This window comes from Neolamprologus multifasciatus, chromosome 9, assembly GCF_963576455.1.
Source record: "Neolamprologus multifasciatus chromosome 9, fNeoMul1.2, whole genome shotgun sequence".
NCBI lineage: Eukaryota > Metazoa > Chordata > Actinopteri > Cichliformes > Cichlidae > Neolamprologus > Neolamprologus multifasciatus.
In genome coordinates, this window is record NC_140447.1 from 9,629,721 (window position 1) to 9,646,345 (window position 16,625).

The window sequence follows — 16,625 nt, forward strand, 5'->3', positions numbered from 1 at the left end:
CTCTCCATACAGGTGATCCAGGTGTCTTGTTTGTTTTTCTTTCTTTCCCCCTTTCTCACCGTCTCTTCTCCCCTCTGGTTTTCTTTCTCTCCCTCTCTTTCTTTCATTCTTTCTCCCTGTCCTATCCCCCAGTCATGTCTGTCCCGTTTGTAGCAACCGAAAATAAAATAAATTCATAATTATAATAAAGGTCAAACAAATGGACCAATATGGCAAGGCCACGATGATCCACTTGGTAAAATAAATCCGCTTGGCATCTTTCTTGGCCATAAGACAACAATTTTGATGGCTAAAGATCCAAACGGGACACTAAATAAATAAATAAATAACTCTATTACAAGATGTTGTCTGGCTTTCTTCACTGTCAGCCATTCCCAGCTTTTACTTTATTGTTAATTCAATCAAAACAGGGTCTGCATTTTAGTTTCTTCAAAGCTGCCAACTTTTCCACGTAACTCTTTCATTCTTTTAAACAGCTGCGTTAGGTCACTGCTTTGTAATGCTGCACACCGCATGAACCAGCTGCAAAGCACACTGATTAATCAAACTGCATCTGTACTTGAAGAAGATGTCAGTGAGGAGAAACACTTGAAGACATACAGGTGAAACCTTACAAAAAAACTTTCAAAACTAAGTTCAGCAGTTCTTGCTAATATACGATTAGCGGAACAGGTCCTGTATGAAAACAACACCCTGACAAAATGACCACGTTACTAAAAAGCCTAGAAATTCCAGCTAAACATTAACTAGGAGCAGTGATTAAATGGAAACCATCACAGGTGGTCAAGACACTTCCAAATTTTACAAAGCTGTCATAAAAGCTATTTTGAGGATTCAATATAAAACACAACATGTTTGTGAGCAGTGGGAAAGGGACAAATGTTTTCCTTGAGATTTCTCACTTCTTTAAGTATTTGATTTTATGGGGTGTTTTTATCCAAATAAGTGGACAAAAACCAGAGTGTTGTATGTTATGCATTATAAAACCTACCGCAACATATAGTGGACTGCATAAATGAACCGACTTGACTCCAGGTGTTATTTACAGTGTGTTCATTGTACTTGGGACCAAAAACAAAACAATTATGCAGTTTTCCCTTTTACTTCCAGTCTTGACTCAGCAATAGTTTGAGAAATTAATGATAATAATAATAATAATAATAATAATAATAATGGATTTATATAGCGCTTTTCAAGGCACCCAAAGCGCTTTACAATGCCACTATTCATTCACACACTGGTGGAGGCAGCTACAGGACAGGGAGACACTCCCTGTCCTGGTACAGGACAGGGAGTGTCTCCCTGGTCTCCCTGTCCTGTACCAGGACAAATTATACAGATATATTTGATAAGCCTTATTTGTACATAGCGTTCAAAGAGCAACACTTTGATATGACCTCCATTATACCAGCCTAAATAAACTGCACAATTTGTTCTATCAACAAATTTGCTTGAAAAGCACCCAGTAACAAAAGTTCCTTAATAACGGTCAAGAGACCTTGAAAGTTATTCTAAGCAAAGTCAAGCAAAGAGAAACTTTCTAAATAATCAAATTAAGAGTATACTCTGTGGCTCTTTAACCAAAAGCTTAACTCAGTAATAAGTGCAGTGAAATTAATTTTCTAGTCATGCCCTATTCTCAAATGAATACAATATGGTAGGGCTCTAACACATGAGAGATCAATTACCTGATCCATATGAGTGAGTTGTAGAACTCTGGGTCAATGGACTCAAGGTCTTTGAGTATTAGCTTCTTGTTCAGCATGCGTTTGTAGAAAGGCAGAGAGAAGCCCGTGTCAATGAACTTGCCATGGAAAAGTGCCTGTGGGTAATCAAGAGGAGATAAGGTTCTTTAACCGCTGGTCAATCAGAAAGCATCAAGATAAAGAGTTTGCAGACAGTCTCACAGTGTAATTGCATATTAACAAAATAAGTAAATATCAGGAAGTGTAAAACAACACTGAACACTTTCTCTCTTGAGCTCTTATGATTTTGAAATAACTTTTTCCAAAATATGACTTGTCTTAAAAAATGAAAAAAGACTGGATGTGAGACACTGGTTGACAAATCATGTGTAATCTACTGTAACACAACCATCTGTGTTGTCATGATGGTTTTAATGTGTGCGAGAATCAAGTGAATGTACCATTGCAATAAAGCGGCCTATGAAGCAGAAGTAGGAGAGGTGGTCGGGGTTGATGGCTGAGGCTGGGTTGATCTGCAGACAATAGTTGCTTTTTCCAGCGTATTCAAACAGACAGTACATGGGGTTCAGCACTTCATGGGACAACAAGAAGAACCACTCTCTGACGAGAAGAGGGAGATGGCAGGCCATGAGCTGCACATTTTTATTTACTCTTTATACACAAATATTCTTTGGAATTCTTTAAAGTTAAAATTATATTTAAGTGTCTTTATTACCGGGCCAGGCCACCGTAATCCAGACCCTCCTCGCCTCTGAAGATGACGTACAATCGCCTCCTCAAGTCGTAAGGCTTCAGGGCCATAATCTAAGAGACATCAGCAAGTGATGAGTGCACAGTTGTGAATACAGATTGTACAAAAATAAATAAAGAACCATAGATTGTTAAAGTATAACACAAAGTCTGTTAAACTTCAGGGATATCATTGTGCCCAGCTAGGAAGCAGCAGTCACTGTGAATCCGTTTTAGCTGCTTTGTGCAAATCAAAGTGACAACAGGTGCACTTGAAAGACAACCCCCAAAACAGACCCCCAGTCAGTCAGAGAGATAAGGAGAGAGTAATGGTTCACGGGGTACTGCCTGCAAACCCATTTAGTGTTCGGGGGTTGTCTTAATTCCACTACACCCATTGTCACTTTGCACCACAGCAGATTTTCTAATATTTTCTTGTAAAACAACGGGGGGCCTAGCAAAAAAAAGTTTGGGAACCACTGCACTAAGGTACTACCTTATGCTGTAAACATCATCTTAGACACAAAGATGACAAAAGGAAAAGGACGCACTTACTTGCTGAAAGGAGTCTTCAAACAGTGTCTGCCTGGAGACAGTGATCTTCACATGGCTTGGGAGAGCATTAGACTGAGTGGAGACAAGAACAAAAATGTATTAGAGTGGGATTAGGAAATTGGAAGATCAAGTTAATCTCTCACTGTCTTTAATTCATTACGTTAGAGGAAACACAAACCTGGCACAAGTAGCGGAAATGGGCAAGCTTCCATCGAAAGCTGCGCTCGTATGCAATCTGAGGGCCTTTGGTGCTGAGGAGAAAAGAAGATTTAGAGGTAAAAACGTGGAGTCTGACAGGTGCAATAGAAAAGCTTTCACCAGCAGATGTACAGTGGCTTGCAAAAGTATTCGGCCCCCTTGAACTTTTCCACATTTTGTCACATTACAGCCACAAAAAGGAATCAATTTTATTGGAATTCCACGTGACAGACCAATACAAAGTGGTGTACACGTGAGAAGTGGAACAAAAATCATGCATGATTCCAAACATTTTTTACAAATAAATAACTGCAAAGTGGGGTGTGCGTAATTATTCAGCCCCCTGAGTCAATACTTTGTAGAGCCACCTTTTGCTGCAATTACAGCTGCCAGTCTTTTAGGGCAGCGGTCCCCAACCCCCGGGCCTCGGACCAAAGGGGGCTGAATAATTACGCACACCCCACTTTTCAGTTATTTATTTGTAAAAAATGTTTGGAATCATGCATGATTTTCGTTCCACTTCTCACGTGTACACCACTTTGTGTTTGTCTTTCCCGTGGAATTCCAATAAAATTGATTCATGTTTGTGGCTGTAATGTGACAAAATGTGTTCAAGGGGAAAGTTCAAGGGGGCCGAATACTTTTGCAAGCCACTGTAAATAGTTGCATCCATTTATGTTTTTCAGTGTTTGCCCTGCATGGAAAATGTGCTCTAGGCATACATTTGGAGTTCCAAAAGAAATTACAAGGTTTCCTCAAAGGCCCAGGGTAAAATAAAACCATAAAACTGAACACCAGTGGGAAGTGCTTCTTTTGAATCAACATCCTTTTTTCTTCTTACCCAGCTTAATGCTATATGTACAGCATATCAGCTAAATTAAATCTCAAAATAACTCCAGCTGGCCTCATTAAACATGACCCCTTAAACTTTACATAAGCACCTAAAGCTGCAGGTCTTCAGACACCTGGTGCGTAAATTGATTTGAAAGGTGTTCTTACACAGAAGACTTTCCAGTGCGGGGGTCGCTGAAAGTTGTGGTTCGGGTGTTGTGATCCACGAAGTAGCGAACCCCTTCCCTTGTGTACCGGATCTCCCAACCTTCAGGCAGAGGATCCTCATTCTGTAGCCTGCAGGCACACAGACGCAAAGTGTTATGTAGGTATGTAGCTGCTGAACACAGACATTACCTACAAGGACAAAGTCCAAATTGAAAATATCTGGCAGCACTTTACTACTAAAGAGTAATAGAAAACAAGTTAGCATAAACCAAAGGCAAAACAATAAAATGTAATAAAATGTTAATATTCTTTTTAAAGTGAATTTTGGCAAACTCTAAACCATCAAATGAACAGCAGAACGTTTTGTGTTTAACCCTTTTCAGCTATTTACTTTACTGCACTGAATCAAATTATAATGGCTAATTTAATTGAATTCCTTTGGGTTTCCTTGTTTTTTTGCTTAACTTTATTGGCTGAAGAACATACGGGTTCTGCAAAACCTGTAAGGGTTATAGTACATTAAGATTAGATGAAGACACACAGGGTGTTGTAGCTTCTCGCAGCTTTAAAAATAAATTTAGCAGGTTTCATGGCAGAAAAATAAGGAAATGAGAGGGTTCCAGGTACTGACAGTAAAGTAGGTCAAGATTGCAATAGTTTGATCTGTCCCATCTGACCGTACACTCCTGCATGCTGTTCAAGAAAAATGGTGAAGTTACTGTGTGGCTACTAGTGAAGTTAACACAAAGTAGCACTGCACAGTGAAGTTAATGGTTTACATCCAAAAGGCCACACTGGCAGAGTTTGTCTGTAGTGTTTTTCTGCCACTCACCCTTGGGTTCGAGGGTCTTCCCACTGTGTTGTCTTTGTGTTATGGTTGACAAAGTACACTCGATCATTGGAGTCAACACGCCTCTCTGAAACGTATTCAAATAAACACAAGAAATCTGTAGCGTAGCAACAGACATAAGAGACACTTGGCCCTACATACACAGAAAAAGCTGTTAATTAATGAATCCTTTTAATCATTAAGCAGAGCAGAATACTGACATTTAACTTTAAAACATATTGGGGATATGTGGGGATTAGGGCTGCCACAAACGATTATTTTGATAGTCGACTAGTCACCGATTATTTTTGCGATTAGTCGACTAATCAGATCATGCATCCATTGGACGTAAAACGTACAGCTTATTGCACCAGCAGCATCTGCTCTTATATAACTATCATTAGCTTACAGCTTTAAGTGTTTAAGGTGTTTATGTGCTAACTAAAAATAAAGACAAGATAATAGTTTATTAAATTTTAATGAAATTTGCAGATTGTTTCGGTGGAGTTTAATAAACTCCTTGCTATCTAAAATATAACGGGACACCGGAGTATATTCTTGAGCACCTCACACTTCTGATAATCAGTTGTCTGCTTGACGTTTATTCGTCTGTGTAAAATCAATAACTTTAATCTCAGCCAAACCGATTTACTCAGGAACAAATAAAATACTAAAAAAAAGCCAAACAATAACATTTTTAAGTTATCTAAGTGACTCATAGATCATGTTTAACCTGAGTAGCGAAAGACGGCGGTGGGTTTGAAAACGATTTGCCGGGAGTCCGGTGTTCTCACGGGCTGAGCAGATATTTGAGGTTTACACAGCTACATTCTCGCCTGAAAATATGTTAAACGTTTATTTTGTGACCCAAAAAGAATAATAAGAGTAATATTAAAACTAACTAGCTGCCGCCATTGTTGAAAACTGTTCTGGGCCGCGCTATGAATTATGGGACACAGCTTCTTCTTCGGGGTTTAACGGCAGCTGGCATCCTTGTACATGCAGTGCTGCCATTTTCTGTTTCAGTCCGTTATTACACTCTTAAATCCTACTACTTATTCCTGCATCTTTTGGGATCTTACAAAGCTTCAAACGACGCATCGACTATTAAATTAGTCGTCGACAATTTTGATAGTCGATGTAATCATGACTAGTCGACTAATCGTGGCAGCCCTAGTGGGGATACATATTCAGAATATGCATATACTATATGTATAACAGAATCTGGCATAGAAATAGGTCATATGTACAGCACTTTGCAAAAGTTTTGGTAACACTAAATGCGTTTTCCCCCTTTCTTTTCTTTATTGTTGTTATATTATTTTAACAAGTTCAAAATAAAGCCACACAATACAATCCAGCACAAAACACCAAAGGGGAGGAGACTGACTGGTCCAAACGTATTCTGCAATATAACAAAGACCCAAAACATACATCCATTTTTCCTGACCAACTATCCAGCTACAAAACAAACAAGGGCCTTGAGCAATGGTGTGACCTCTAAAGGACTCTAGCAAGAAGAGAAGGAACAATCTACCTTCCAGGTGTGTTGTTCCCTCTCTGCACGTGTAGAAACCTAGCACGATTGCTTACCTTATTAAGAACTGCTGATGTACTCCTAGCTCCCCTTTTTAAGTATAGAACACAAAGTACTGACACCAGAAAAAGCAAGCACAGCTTTTAGAGAAAAATGAATGTCAACTCACCCCAACCAGGAGGCAGTGGGCCAAGAGGATCATTTTCAGCAGACATCATGGATGCCTGCAAACAAGGCGTACACAGATAGACACTCATTGGGGAAACACCAGGAAGGTGCAAATCTAGTCACAAAAGCCCCAAAAGCAAAATAAATAAAAAATATATTGTTCAAAAACTATTTGTTGAAGCACTTGATGTGAAGTGGTCTTTGTAGCTGCCTACTGGTAGAAACTTAACAGCTACTTGCCTTTTTATTTATGCTGTAAACTAATCATGAAGATGTGAAGACGACATCACTGACAAAAGACCGCCTCTCATATATTAAGTTCTGGTTCTCACCTTTGGGCTAAATGAGCTGGGTGCCAACAGTATATTGAGTAAGTGGGTTTCCAAAACAAAAGTCCCGAGACAACGAGACGAGATTAAGGGTGGAAAGAAAAATGACCATCAACAGCTGGTCCTTTGAATGTCTGAGCTCATCATGATGATAAGACTGATGACGACCTGTTTACTGAGGCGGCTAAGGGAGATTGTAAAATTGTTGGTGAAAATGACTGAAACCACAGCTGAGTTAATCTCTAAACTCTGTATTTTTACAAATGAAATTTGATGAGATTCATTCTACTGGATGAAAATCATTTTGGAAAAAACGAAAGTTGGCTTAAACTTGGTAACATATTTCTACATTCATGCTAGAGCTCATCTAAAATGGTCAGAGACACTGATGTTGCCATTTTCTGTAGTGTTGGATAAGTAACAAGCTGATAAACCCTGAAAGCTGTGTGTATCCACTTGGTCTGCTGAGTCAGTAATGCACAGATTACATAGAGTGAAAGATCAAAGGACGGCAGATAGCAGCATTTTCAGTCAGCAAAATGTGGTTTTTGCTCTGTAAATGAGTTTATTTACAGGGCACGTGTTGTAAAAACAATTGCAAATTTTTCAGTCATTAGGGCTTCAGGGCTTCTTTTTGATGAGGACCTTGACTTTTAAAAGAAAAAGGGATATGGCTTGGTCTACATACTAATAATAATGCAATCAAAATAACACTATTTTAGATTGTATTAGAGCCTCTCTTTTAAATGGGCAGCATGTAAGTTACTTATTTATATGTATAAATATGAAAACACAAGTAATTAGGCAGAAGAGTGAGTGTGGTGATGTGTCTTACAGAGTAGAGGTATCTCTGGTTAAACTGGTGCATAGCTCCCTGCAGCTGGCTGCGCTGGCTCTGCCACTGCTCGAAATTGCGCACCGATTCCATAGTGGGACGCTGCCATGTGGTGGTGCGGGTGTTGTGGTCCACATAATAGATCCTACCCCGGTCATCCACTCGACGTTCCCAACTGGTAGAATGAATGAGATGGGATGGTAAAAATAGAGAAATACACATGAAAGTACATTTCAATGCCAGAAACTGACATGTAGGTGATTAAACAAAAAGACTGAAATAACTACTTACACCTGCAAACAACAAAAGTAAATATAGAAAGAAGGTGCTGTATTCTGGACTATAGGAGAACATGGAGTATTTACATTCAATTCACAGCTAGTTGCTAGCCCGTACAGACTTGCACTATAATATTTTGGTGGATCCCAGAATGCAAAGCATACGTGTCTAAGGGAATTTTGACTTGCAACGTGCATCTGGTAGTTGACTTGGATCAAGGTTGGATCACGTTCACAACGTAAATGCACTGCTCTGGAGTTCATTTGGAACTGTTGTTTCAGTCTGCCCCTGAGTGCTTATTGTGTTCATGTTTGATTTAAACAGACTAAACACAACAAGTGTGACAACAACATAAGACAAAGGTGAGACCCTCACCCTGGTGGTAGCGGCTGTGGTCTTTCCCAGGTAGTCGTCCTGGTGTTGTGGTCTACATAGTACGTTCTCCCGTGTGGGTCTTTTCTCTGCTCCCACCTAAAAGATGCAAAATTAAACAACAAACAAAGGATGAAAAATTCTGGTCAACGTCACTCTACTGTTGTCATATTTGTGTGTGCGCTGGTGTTTAGGTAATTTGAAAACAGAAATAAATCAAAATAAATACAATAATACTGATCAGTAAATGAGCAGCAGGGGTTGTTTTTGTGTTTTTTTTTACCCTGGTGGAAGAGGATCTGAGGCTCCAGTATTGGGGACCTGCTGCCTGGGCTTGGCCCCATCTGTAGTTACTGTTGCACTGCTACTATTACTACCACCTCCACTTCCTGAAGCATTTGTTTCAGCAGGCGCCGGGGAGGATGACGACGAGGACGTGGTGACCCCCTGGTTTGGAGAGGTGAATGTGGAGGAAGAAGAGGAGGCAGCAACGGCAGTGGCAGAATTAGCAGCAACAGAAGAGGTTGACGATGATGTGGAAGCAGGCGGGGGTTGAGATGTGCTATTTGGTGCTGTGTCAGAGTCTGGCAGGGCAGCATCCTGAATGCAGTCCTCATGGTCACTTCCAGAGGGCAGCACATCACTTCTTGTAGCAGATGACTGCCCTTCAGCAGCATCACAGGACTCCCCATTGACTGCAGGCAAGTCACAATAAGACCGGAGTGCCGTTTACTTGTACAACTCAATCCATTGATGTCAGTAATGCCTCAAGGGCAATAAATAAATCAAGTCTTTTAAGCTGTTGTCTGCAACAACTGACTTTTAGTGTAACAGTCTAGGAGTCTGCATATGTCCACAAAACATGGATAAAGTGATAGAAACCGGCTTATCAGCAAGGATCTCTGTGAAGGTAAATACATCTATTACGTTGGAATTTATGAGCACAAAATGAATGATAAGATTATTAATTGAACCCAAATTTTTAGAAGGTGAAAACTGTCTACTTGAGCTACTTTTCATGCACCAAAGGTAGCCTATGGAACTCTTACCAGGTACCAGTTTGGTATTCTGATAACCCCACACTGCTAGTTTCCATTTGCTCTAACTGTGTGTGTGTTCTTTATATGCAATGCCATTAAAAAATTTATATTCTGTCATGAACCTCAGGTCAATGTGGCCTGTCCTCCGAGTTTAAGTGCACTCTGCTTTCACTTCGCTTTTCTTTCCAAGGAGATTGGATAGAGGTGCTGAGAGCAGCAGAGATTAAAGGCTTCCCTTAATGTAATTACTCCTCTTCTCTACTCTTCACTAGGTTCACATCGACCGTGGAGAGCATAAACCTGAGGTGGTTTGAGACCATCCAAGGCACTATAACATATGAATGTTACCAGGGTGCTCTAATAATATTCAGTCTTATCCAAATCTAAGTTATTTTTTGTCTAAAATAAAAAAACAAAAAAACAAAAAACAAAACAAAAAACAACGATAAATGAGTTTTGTAATGTGTAATGTGCAAACTCACCCATCCTACTCTCATTATCACTGTCTGAGGGTTGGTGGACAGGGGTGGAGTTGGTTGTGGAGTCTCCGTTGACGACATGACCAAGAGCAGGGCTGCAGGAGCTTGAAGGCACCTGACCATCCGCACCGCTGGAGGCTGAACAGGAACCTGACCTTGGGCCCAAGTCTGTACCATTCACTGTGCTTTAGGATAAAATACAGGAGATTTCATTTTTTTATTTTTTAATTCAAATCTGAATTGCTCATGAGAATGAGCAACTGTGTGCTACTTCACTGCATCCATGGCCATCAGATCTGAGTTATAACACTGAACTGATTGTTTTGTAGAGGAAAACAGGCTATAATAGGATAGTACGGTGATTTAATGAGTACAATTAAAGAGGCTCCTTTGTGAGCTGACAGAAAGAGACCATCGCAAAACCTGCTGTTAAGGCCAACCTTTGTCTTTGTGAGAAGTGGGTTCTCTCTGTGTGAGGGAAAACCCAAAAGAGATGGCAAATACAGATAACTCACATTAATGAGTTTTTTTACTAGTCAGCATATTTACAAGCCATAAAAGCTCTCCCTATAATTACAACTCAAAACCTGTTAAGATGCTGTGCACAGGAAGTGATGCCAACAGATTTTCAAACACTGAGTCAAACCCAGGTGGACCTGCTTAAAGCAAGTTGATGTGATGCTGAGACAAAAGACAGGGTACCAATTACAAAAACAGAAAAACACGCACAGTTTGAAGACAAAAATGCATCACAGGCCTACAGCCTTTATTATGTGGTTTGACAGGTCATAAAACCTGCTGCTGCTAGATCCACAGAAGGATTCCTTTACTTGACCATTTAAAACTGGAAACACAAACTGAGGGGAAAGAACAAAGGAAATGCAACAAAACTTTAAATACAAGCGCGCTCATGCTCACAGATGCACACACGGGTGCTCACAGACACAAACTACACCCTTTTTGGCTCCTACCTCAACGCACACTGTGAGCTGTAAATCTTACGTGCTGCATAATAACATTCAATATTTAATATTTACTGCTATATGCACACAGAGTATCACGATGGTGTTGTGTTTATTATATTGCTGTTTTTGTTTGCTTGTTTTCTCTTTTTTTCCCCTCTCTCAACAGGTGATCCAGGTGATATATATAAAAAAATTTTATTTTTTGCCCCCCCTTTCTTTTCCATTTTCTTTGCCCTTCATCACTATTCCTCTTCCCCTCTGTCTTTGTTTCCCTCCCTCTCCCCGGTCATGTCTGTCTCGTCTGTAACAACTGAAAATAAAATAAAATAAATAAATAATAACAACAAAGGTCAATTAAATGGACCAATACGGTAAGGCAGGGATGGTCCACTTGGTAAAGTAATTCCGTTTGGCTTCTCTCTTTGCCTTCAGACAATAATTCTGATGGCAAAAGAACCAAACGGGACAGGCGGTAAAAAGAAGAAGGAAACGCAACAAATCAAAAGGGAATAAACAGAAGACAGAAATCAAGGCACAGGCATTACAAAGGGAGAAAAAGGCCTCCTGTGTGAAACGATACAGATCACTTATTTGCTCTATTTTCACCTGTAAAGCAGGAGTGGGGTAGGCGGAGGTTTGCCCTGGTGCAGGTGTGCTGCAGCGGTCAGTGGAAGAATCTGCGAGTTTCTCTGTGAATTTCCCATTATGTCATTGCGCACTCAGTGCTTGTTTAGGGTTTTTTTTTTCCCTGTAAAAAGAAGTTTTCTTCCCATGCACAACGGACGCTAATGTTTCTGTCACTTTTTATGGAATCAAACTCAAAGTAAGGTCAGTACTTCCACGCTTTAAATGCTGCACGCTCATACTCTCTCCCACACTCGATATATGATCCACTGTTGATCTGCAGACAGCTGTTGTCACTAACGTCGCACTCGCTTACGTCATTGTCATGAGACATTCTCGCAAAAAAAAAAAAATCACGGTTTTAATAACGCAGTAATGCAGCGTTCCTACGGGAAAGTAACGGTAATCTAATTACCGTTTTTGCAATAGTAATCCCTTACTTTACCTGTTACTTGAAAAAGTAATCAGATTACAGTAACGCGCGTTACTGCCCATCTCTGCTTAACAGTAACAACAGTAATTTAGAGCCAGGTTTTGATGAGCACTGAAGGTTTTAAGTAAGTCTGAATTCACTGTAGGTGTTAACACAAAAACACTAAAATAATAACACAAAAATGTAGGTTGCATAGACACTATAAAAGAGAGCTGTAGCTACTGTGACATCATCCACTGGTTTCTCAGTTTAAGGAAAAAAACAAAACAAAAACAAAAACCAAAACCCAGATGTGATGAGCAGGGGCAGGTCTAACTGTGAATCTGCTTGCTTATCAATCACATGTCATTAGGCAATGAAGATGCCCTGGATAATGAATGCATTTTGAAATACTGCATGATCAAGATTTATTATTCAGCATATAAATGGATAAATAAATGACCGAGCCCATTAATATAGCAGGAAATTGTGTACATAGGTCACAACAGAAAGCCATTTTCCATAGCTTTCTGTAGGACTGGAAATGTGTTTGCCATCCCAACAATCTGGTGACCAAGAGACAGAATTAAGCCACAGTACCTGTACTTTTCCACCCAGAAGCTCCGTCCATGTTTTATACTGTCTAGGATGTTAAAGCAGCGGGCGACATGTCATATACGTCTATGCAAGAATCTCAGTTTATCTGCAACTAAAAATTCAATACAGTTTGCGAGACTGCTAACTACCTTTGTAAAACCACAATGAAGTTAGTTGGAACCTATTAAAAACCTATTTAGTTATTCAAACACACAAACATTTTATGTTCACAACAATTTAGGGAAAATTTAATGTAGTAGCATTTAAAGTTCAAGCAAGCACTAAGGCACAGTTTCTTGTGGCATCTCAGAGCATCCTCACTTTCTTTATTAATGTTATGTAAAAATGATTTCAAAATGAGTCATTATTTTATGCTTATTCCTGTTTATACATTTCTTAAAAGTTTTAAAGGGGATTTGTTCACAGATTATTGTTTAGGGACCTGGATTCATGTGCATATATTTGCTGCTTTAACTGTCTTGCTTTCAAGATGCGTGTTTAGGGTTTCAATGTTTAGGTAACAATGACATGGGGAAAAATATGTTTGCCCACCACAATTGTCCTTCGGCTGGCCGTGTTTGCAATTTGTCTGTGTACTTGCACATTTCTGGAAATCCCAGGAAGTGGAAAGAGCTTTAAATATCCTACTGTTTGTGTCTTGCAGTCTTCTCAGTAGCTGCAATGCAGAGAGGAGCCAAGCAGCCACAACCCTCATAACCACCCCCCATCTGCTGTGAAGAGTATTTTTTTGTGGCTCTTCAATAGAAGCCAGTACAGCTCACTGAAGGGCACTTTCCCACTGTGACAGATAAGACTGGCACAAGCAGCTAGCGTGAGAACTTAAAACACAAAGGGGATGACGGTCTTAACTGAGAAGTAGCAAGACAGAGAAAGACAAGACACAGACCTCACGGGGCTAGCAAAAAACAGGACATGAGTATAAACAGCAATGAAAAATATGGCTTCGTGTATTCCAGCACAACTTATTGCATTGAAACAAGGCTAACACACTTATCAGCCTGTTAGCATTCTTTTACTTGAGAATAAGCATGCTCCCTGGTTTGAAGCAGTAATTCTTAACAGGCCAGAAAGTATTTACAGCAAAGAGAAGTAGAAAAAAATTGCTTTGCGTGGGGGGGAAACTATGCGGGCGAACATAAAATGTCCCAAAAAGGGTTAGTTTGCCTTTTCAGTTTTACCTGTTGGCAGCCCTTGAGGATGAGGAAGATGAATCTCCGTTTTCATGGATGGTGTCACCATTCTGTTGGACCTCTGAAGATTTAAGAAACCAATGTTAGCCTAGAGATAATGAGATTATGTATGTTGGGAATTCATTCAACTCAATCTGTATGCACAATCCATTCACATACTGTTAATACAGATGAAAGACCCCTCCGCCCCTCCTCTCCCTTAGAAAAAGAAAAAAAAAAAATAAATCACCCACCCCTAACATAAACACTGAGCTCACTGGAGCCATTTGGTGCATTGCCGTTGGTAAGTGGTGCCAGTTCCTCCTGGTCGGTGATAGTGAGTCCATCAAGGTACACAGTCAGCTCCCCCATGGGCACTGTCACCCCCTTCTGCTCCGCACTCAGCTTCAGCACTTCCTTCACATTCTCTACTGTGGATTCAAAGCAAGGATAGTATTAGAAACAGCGAATAATAATTACAAATAACGTTTTTTTTTAAAAACTACAATTACATGACACTATGCTTCTGCATCTTTGGAGGATATTATCAGGGTCATGCAACACATAGTACTAGTGAGCCTGATTTAAACAATCCATAATGAAGTGGTTTTCTGTCGGGTTTCTCCTGAATACAAACATTTTTTGAGCTGGGAAAAACCCTGTTTTGATGCTGTCCTAACTGTATATTTACTAAACAGTTAGACAAATTACAACCTACACTTTCTACATGGGTACAATTTGCTACTTTCTGTAACAAAAAAAGTTACATTTTCTGTCATGGTCTTCCAAGGCTCGAGTGAGGTCCAGCGTGGCTTTGCCCAGCAGAGCATCTGCTTTCAGGGTGTGGTGGCTCCAAACTTTGAAATCCACCTGTGTGTGTGGAGTTACATTCCTAGAGAATCATAAACAAACACACACAAAATATGTGTAATTCTTGAAATTCCCCCCAAAATCTTTTTAAACAATTCAAATAGATTTATGCTATCGCAAAAAGGAAGAGCAGCAGTTAAAACTGTACTTTTAGTTTTTTAAAGTTAAAAAAAACAAAACAAAACTGGCAGTATTTTAATCTTCTTTTTACTCTAGGACGACTCAACTAAGGAATAAAAGGCTCTTATTGTTGAAACGCTCTGCAATACTCAGACTTATATTTCAAATACACTGAGATTTAAGAGCAACTCTAGAACTTTTATAAAGCATTTGTGTGTGAATCAGTGAATAAACATATCGCTAAGGCGAGCAAAGGGAACACACTGATTTGATATGACATGTAACTATGATTCAACAAGTCCCCCTCTCAACAGTTATTCCCCACCTCTTTGATTTCCATCTTCAAAATGAACACTATACAGCACAGTAACTGCATTTAGGTCTCTGACTATCAGCCTAAAGAAAAACACTGAAGATTAAAGCCTTTGTGTAGCACCCATAACAGCTTGCAAAACATCCATTGTGTAAACACGAGACCACAAACAAGCAGCGCTCTGTCTTGTCAGCAATAATGACCCCATCAAGCCAATTAGCATTTCCAACGACATGCTTCTGACATATGGCTGAGCCAGTCGGAAGCCAGAGAGCTGCAAACGTCTGCCATGTTCAGGATGCTGGCTCCATTAAATGGTAAATCAAACACCATTTACAGAACTTTTCTAGTCCAGTCTGACCACTCAAAGAACTGCGGGCTTTTAAATGATACAAAGAGTTTTGTATATTATCATACAACTTTCCCTTTTCCCAGCCATCTGAGGGTTCTCCTGCTCTTATGATTGCCTAATAAGATTCAACAACCACTCTTTGATTAAATACTGTATAAGACTGCTGAACCAAAAAAAAAAAACAAAGCACCACAGAAACGTCAACAGCTTTTAATGTCAACACGGCATAATACTGCAGAACAGCTTCTGGAAACGTCATACCTTTTTGCTTGTTTGTGTGTGTGTGTGTGTGTGTGTGTGTGTCTCGTCTCCACAAACTAGGCTGTTAAATAAATAAAGATGAAAGAAACAGCCACTGACATTAAATAAAATGACATGCTTCAACACACAGCCTGTTGAACGCTGTCAGCCAGTTGTACACAGCACACTTACAAAGTGAGCCTCTCGTCCCATTTAGGATTGGAGGAGCTATGAGATTTCGTGGTGCGCCGCGTCTCCCCCTCAGCTGTCACCTCCACATAAATGGCAGTCCCAAACAGGGAACTCTTCTTCCTCTTGAGTTTGGCACAGGACACTGATGGAGAGAAAATGAAGAGAGAAAGACACCATTTAAACTCAATTACATTATATTTACAGCAGAAAAAGTGACACTAACTCTGACATTTAGGTCATAAAGTGTGATACATGAGTATTCACATAGAAAATGTACACAGAGTGCTTCAACATAAGCTTTTTGTGGGAGTGGCAACACCCTGAGGCGACTGACACTTTTACACATCGTAGCCCACAGTGTTTTACTCACCAATGGCATAGAGTTGTGACGTTCCTCTGTGGTTATGGCTAGTCTCTGCTCTAGATGAGGCCGTGGCCATGTCATACACCACAGTGGAAAACCTTTAAACCCGCAAACATTACACACAAATGACCGAGTCAATTCACAAAAGAAACGTGAGCTCCGATATTTCTCAATAAGAATACAGAGAAATCAAAAAAGCTGCATATTGTGAATGACAGGTTTGTAACTGAGGTCTAACCAGCTAACAGCTCCTCAAAGTTAATCAACATCCTCTGTAAGCAGCCTTCACTTTTATATTCTCTTTCACCAGAGTGAGAAAGCGAGACCATGT

At 40.0% G+C, this 16,625-nt stretch overlaps 1 protein-coding gene across 2 annotated transcripts in view; it reads right to left on the minus strand.

The window, feature by feature from the left end:
- The window catches only part of wwp1 (WW domain containing E3 ubiquitin protein ligase 1), a 28,297-nt gene that overhangs the window by 5,774 nt on the left and 5,898 nt on the right, over window positions 1-16,625 (minus strand). The window contains exons 3-19 of one of the 2 annotated variants that reach the window (XM_085173064.1): window positions 16,301-16,392; window positions 15,931-16,072; window positions 14,611-14,735; window positions 14,122-14,274; window positions 13,853-13,925; window positions 10,059-10,240; window positions 8,820-9,231; window positions 8,540-8,635; window positions 7,886-8,060; window positions 6,723-6,777; window positions 5,020-5,104; window positions 4,188-4,316; window positions 3,169-3,241; window positions 2,991-3,062; window positions 2,422-2,510; window positions 2,147-2,306; window positions 1,689-1,822 (exon numbers count right to left, since the gene is read on the minus strand). In XM_085173064.1, the coding sequence (XP_085029190.1) occupies window positions 1,689-1,822; window positions 2,147-2,306; window positions 2,422-2,510; window positions 2,991-3,062; window positions 3,169-3,241; window positions 4,188-4,316; window positions 5,020-5,104; window positions 6,723-6,777; window positions 7,886-8,060; window positions 8,540-8,635; window positions 8,820-9,231; window positions 10,059-10,240; window positions 13,853-13,925; window positions 14,122-14,274; window positions 14,611-14,735; window positions 15,931-16,072; window positions 16,301-16,370 (2,225 nt within the window). In that variant the 5' untranslated portion in view covers window positions 16,371-16,392. Of the gene's footprint in view, window positions 1-1,688; window positions 1,823-2,146; window positions 2,307-2,421; window positions 2,511-2,990; window positions 3,063-3,168; window positions 3,242-4,187; window positions 4,317-5,019; window positions 5,105-6,722; window positions 6,778-7,885; window positions 8,061-8,539; window positions 8,636-8,819; window positions 9,232-10,058; window positions 10,241-13,852; window positions 13,926-14,097; window positions 14,275-14,610; window positions 14,736-15,930; window positions 16,073-16,300; window positions 16,393-16,625 lie in introns of both variants that reach the window. The other variant, XM_085173063.1, reaches the window with a different exon arrangement.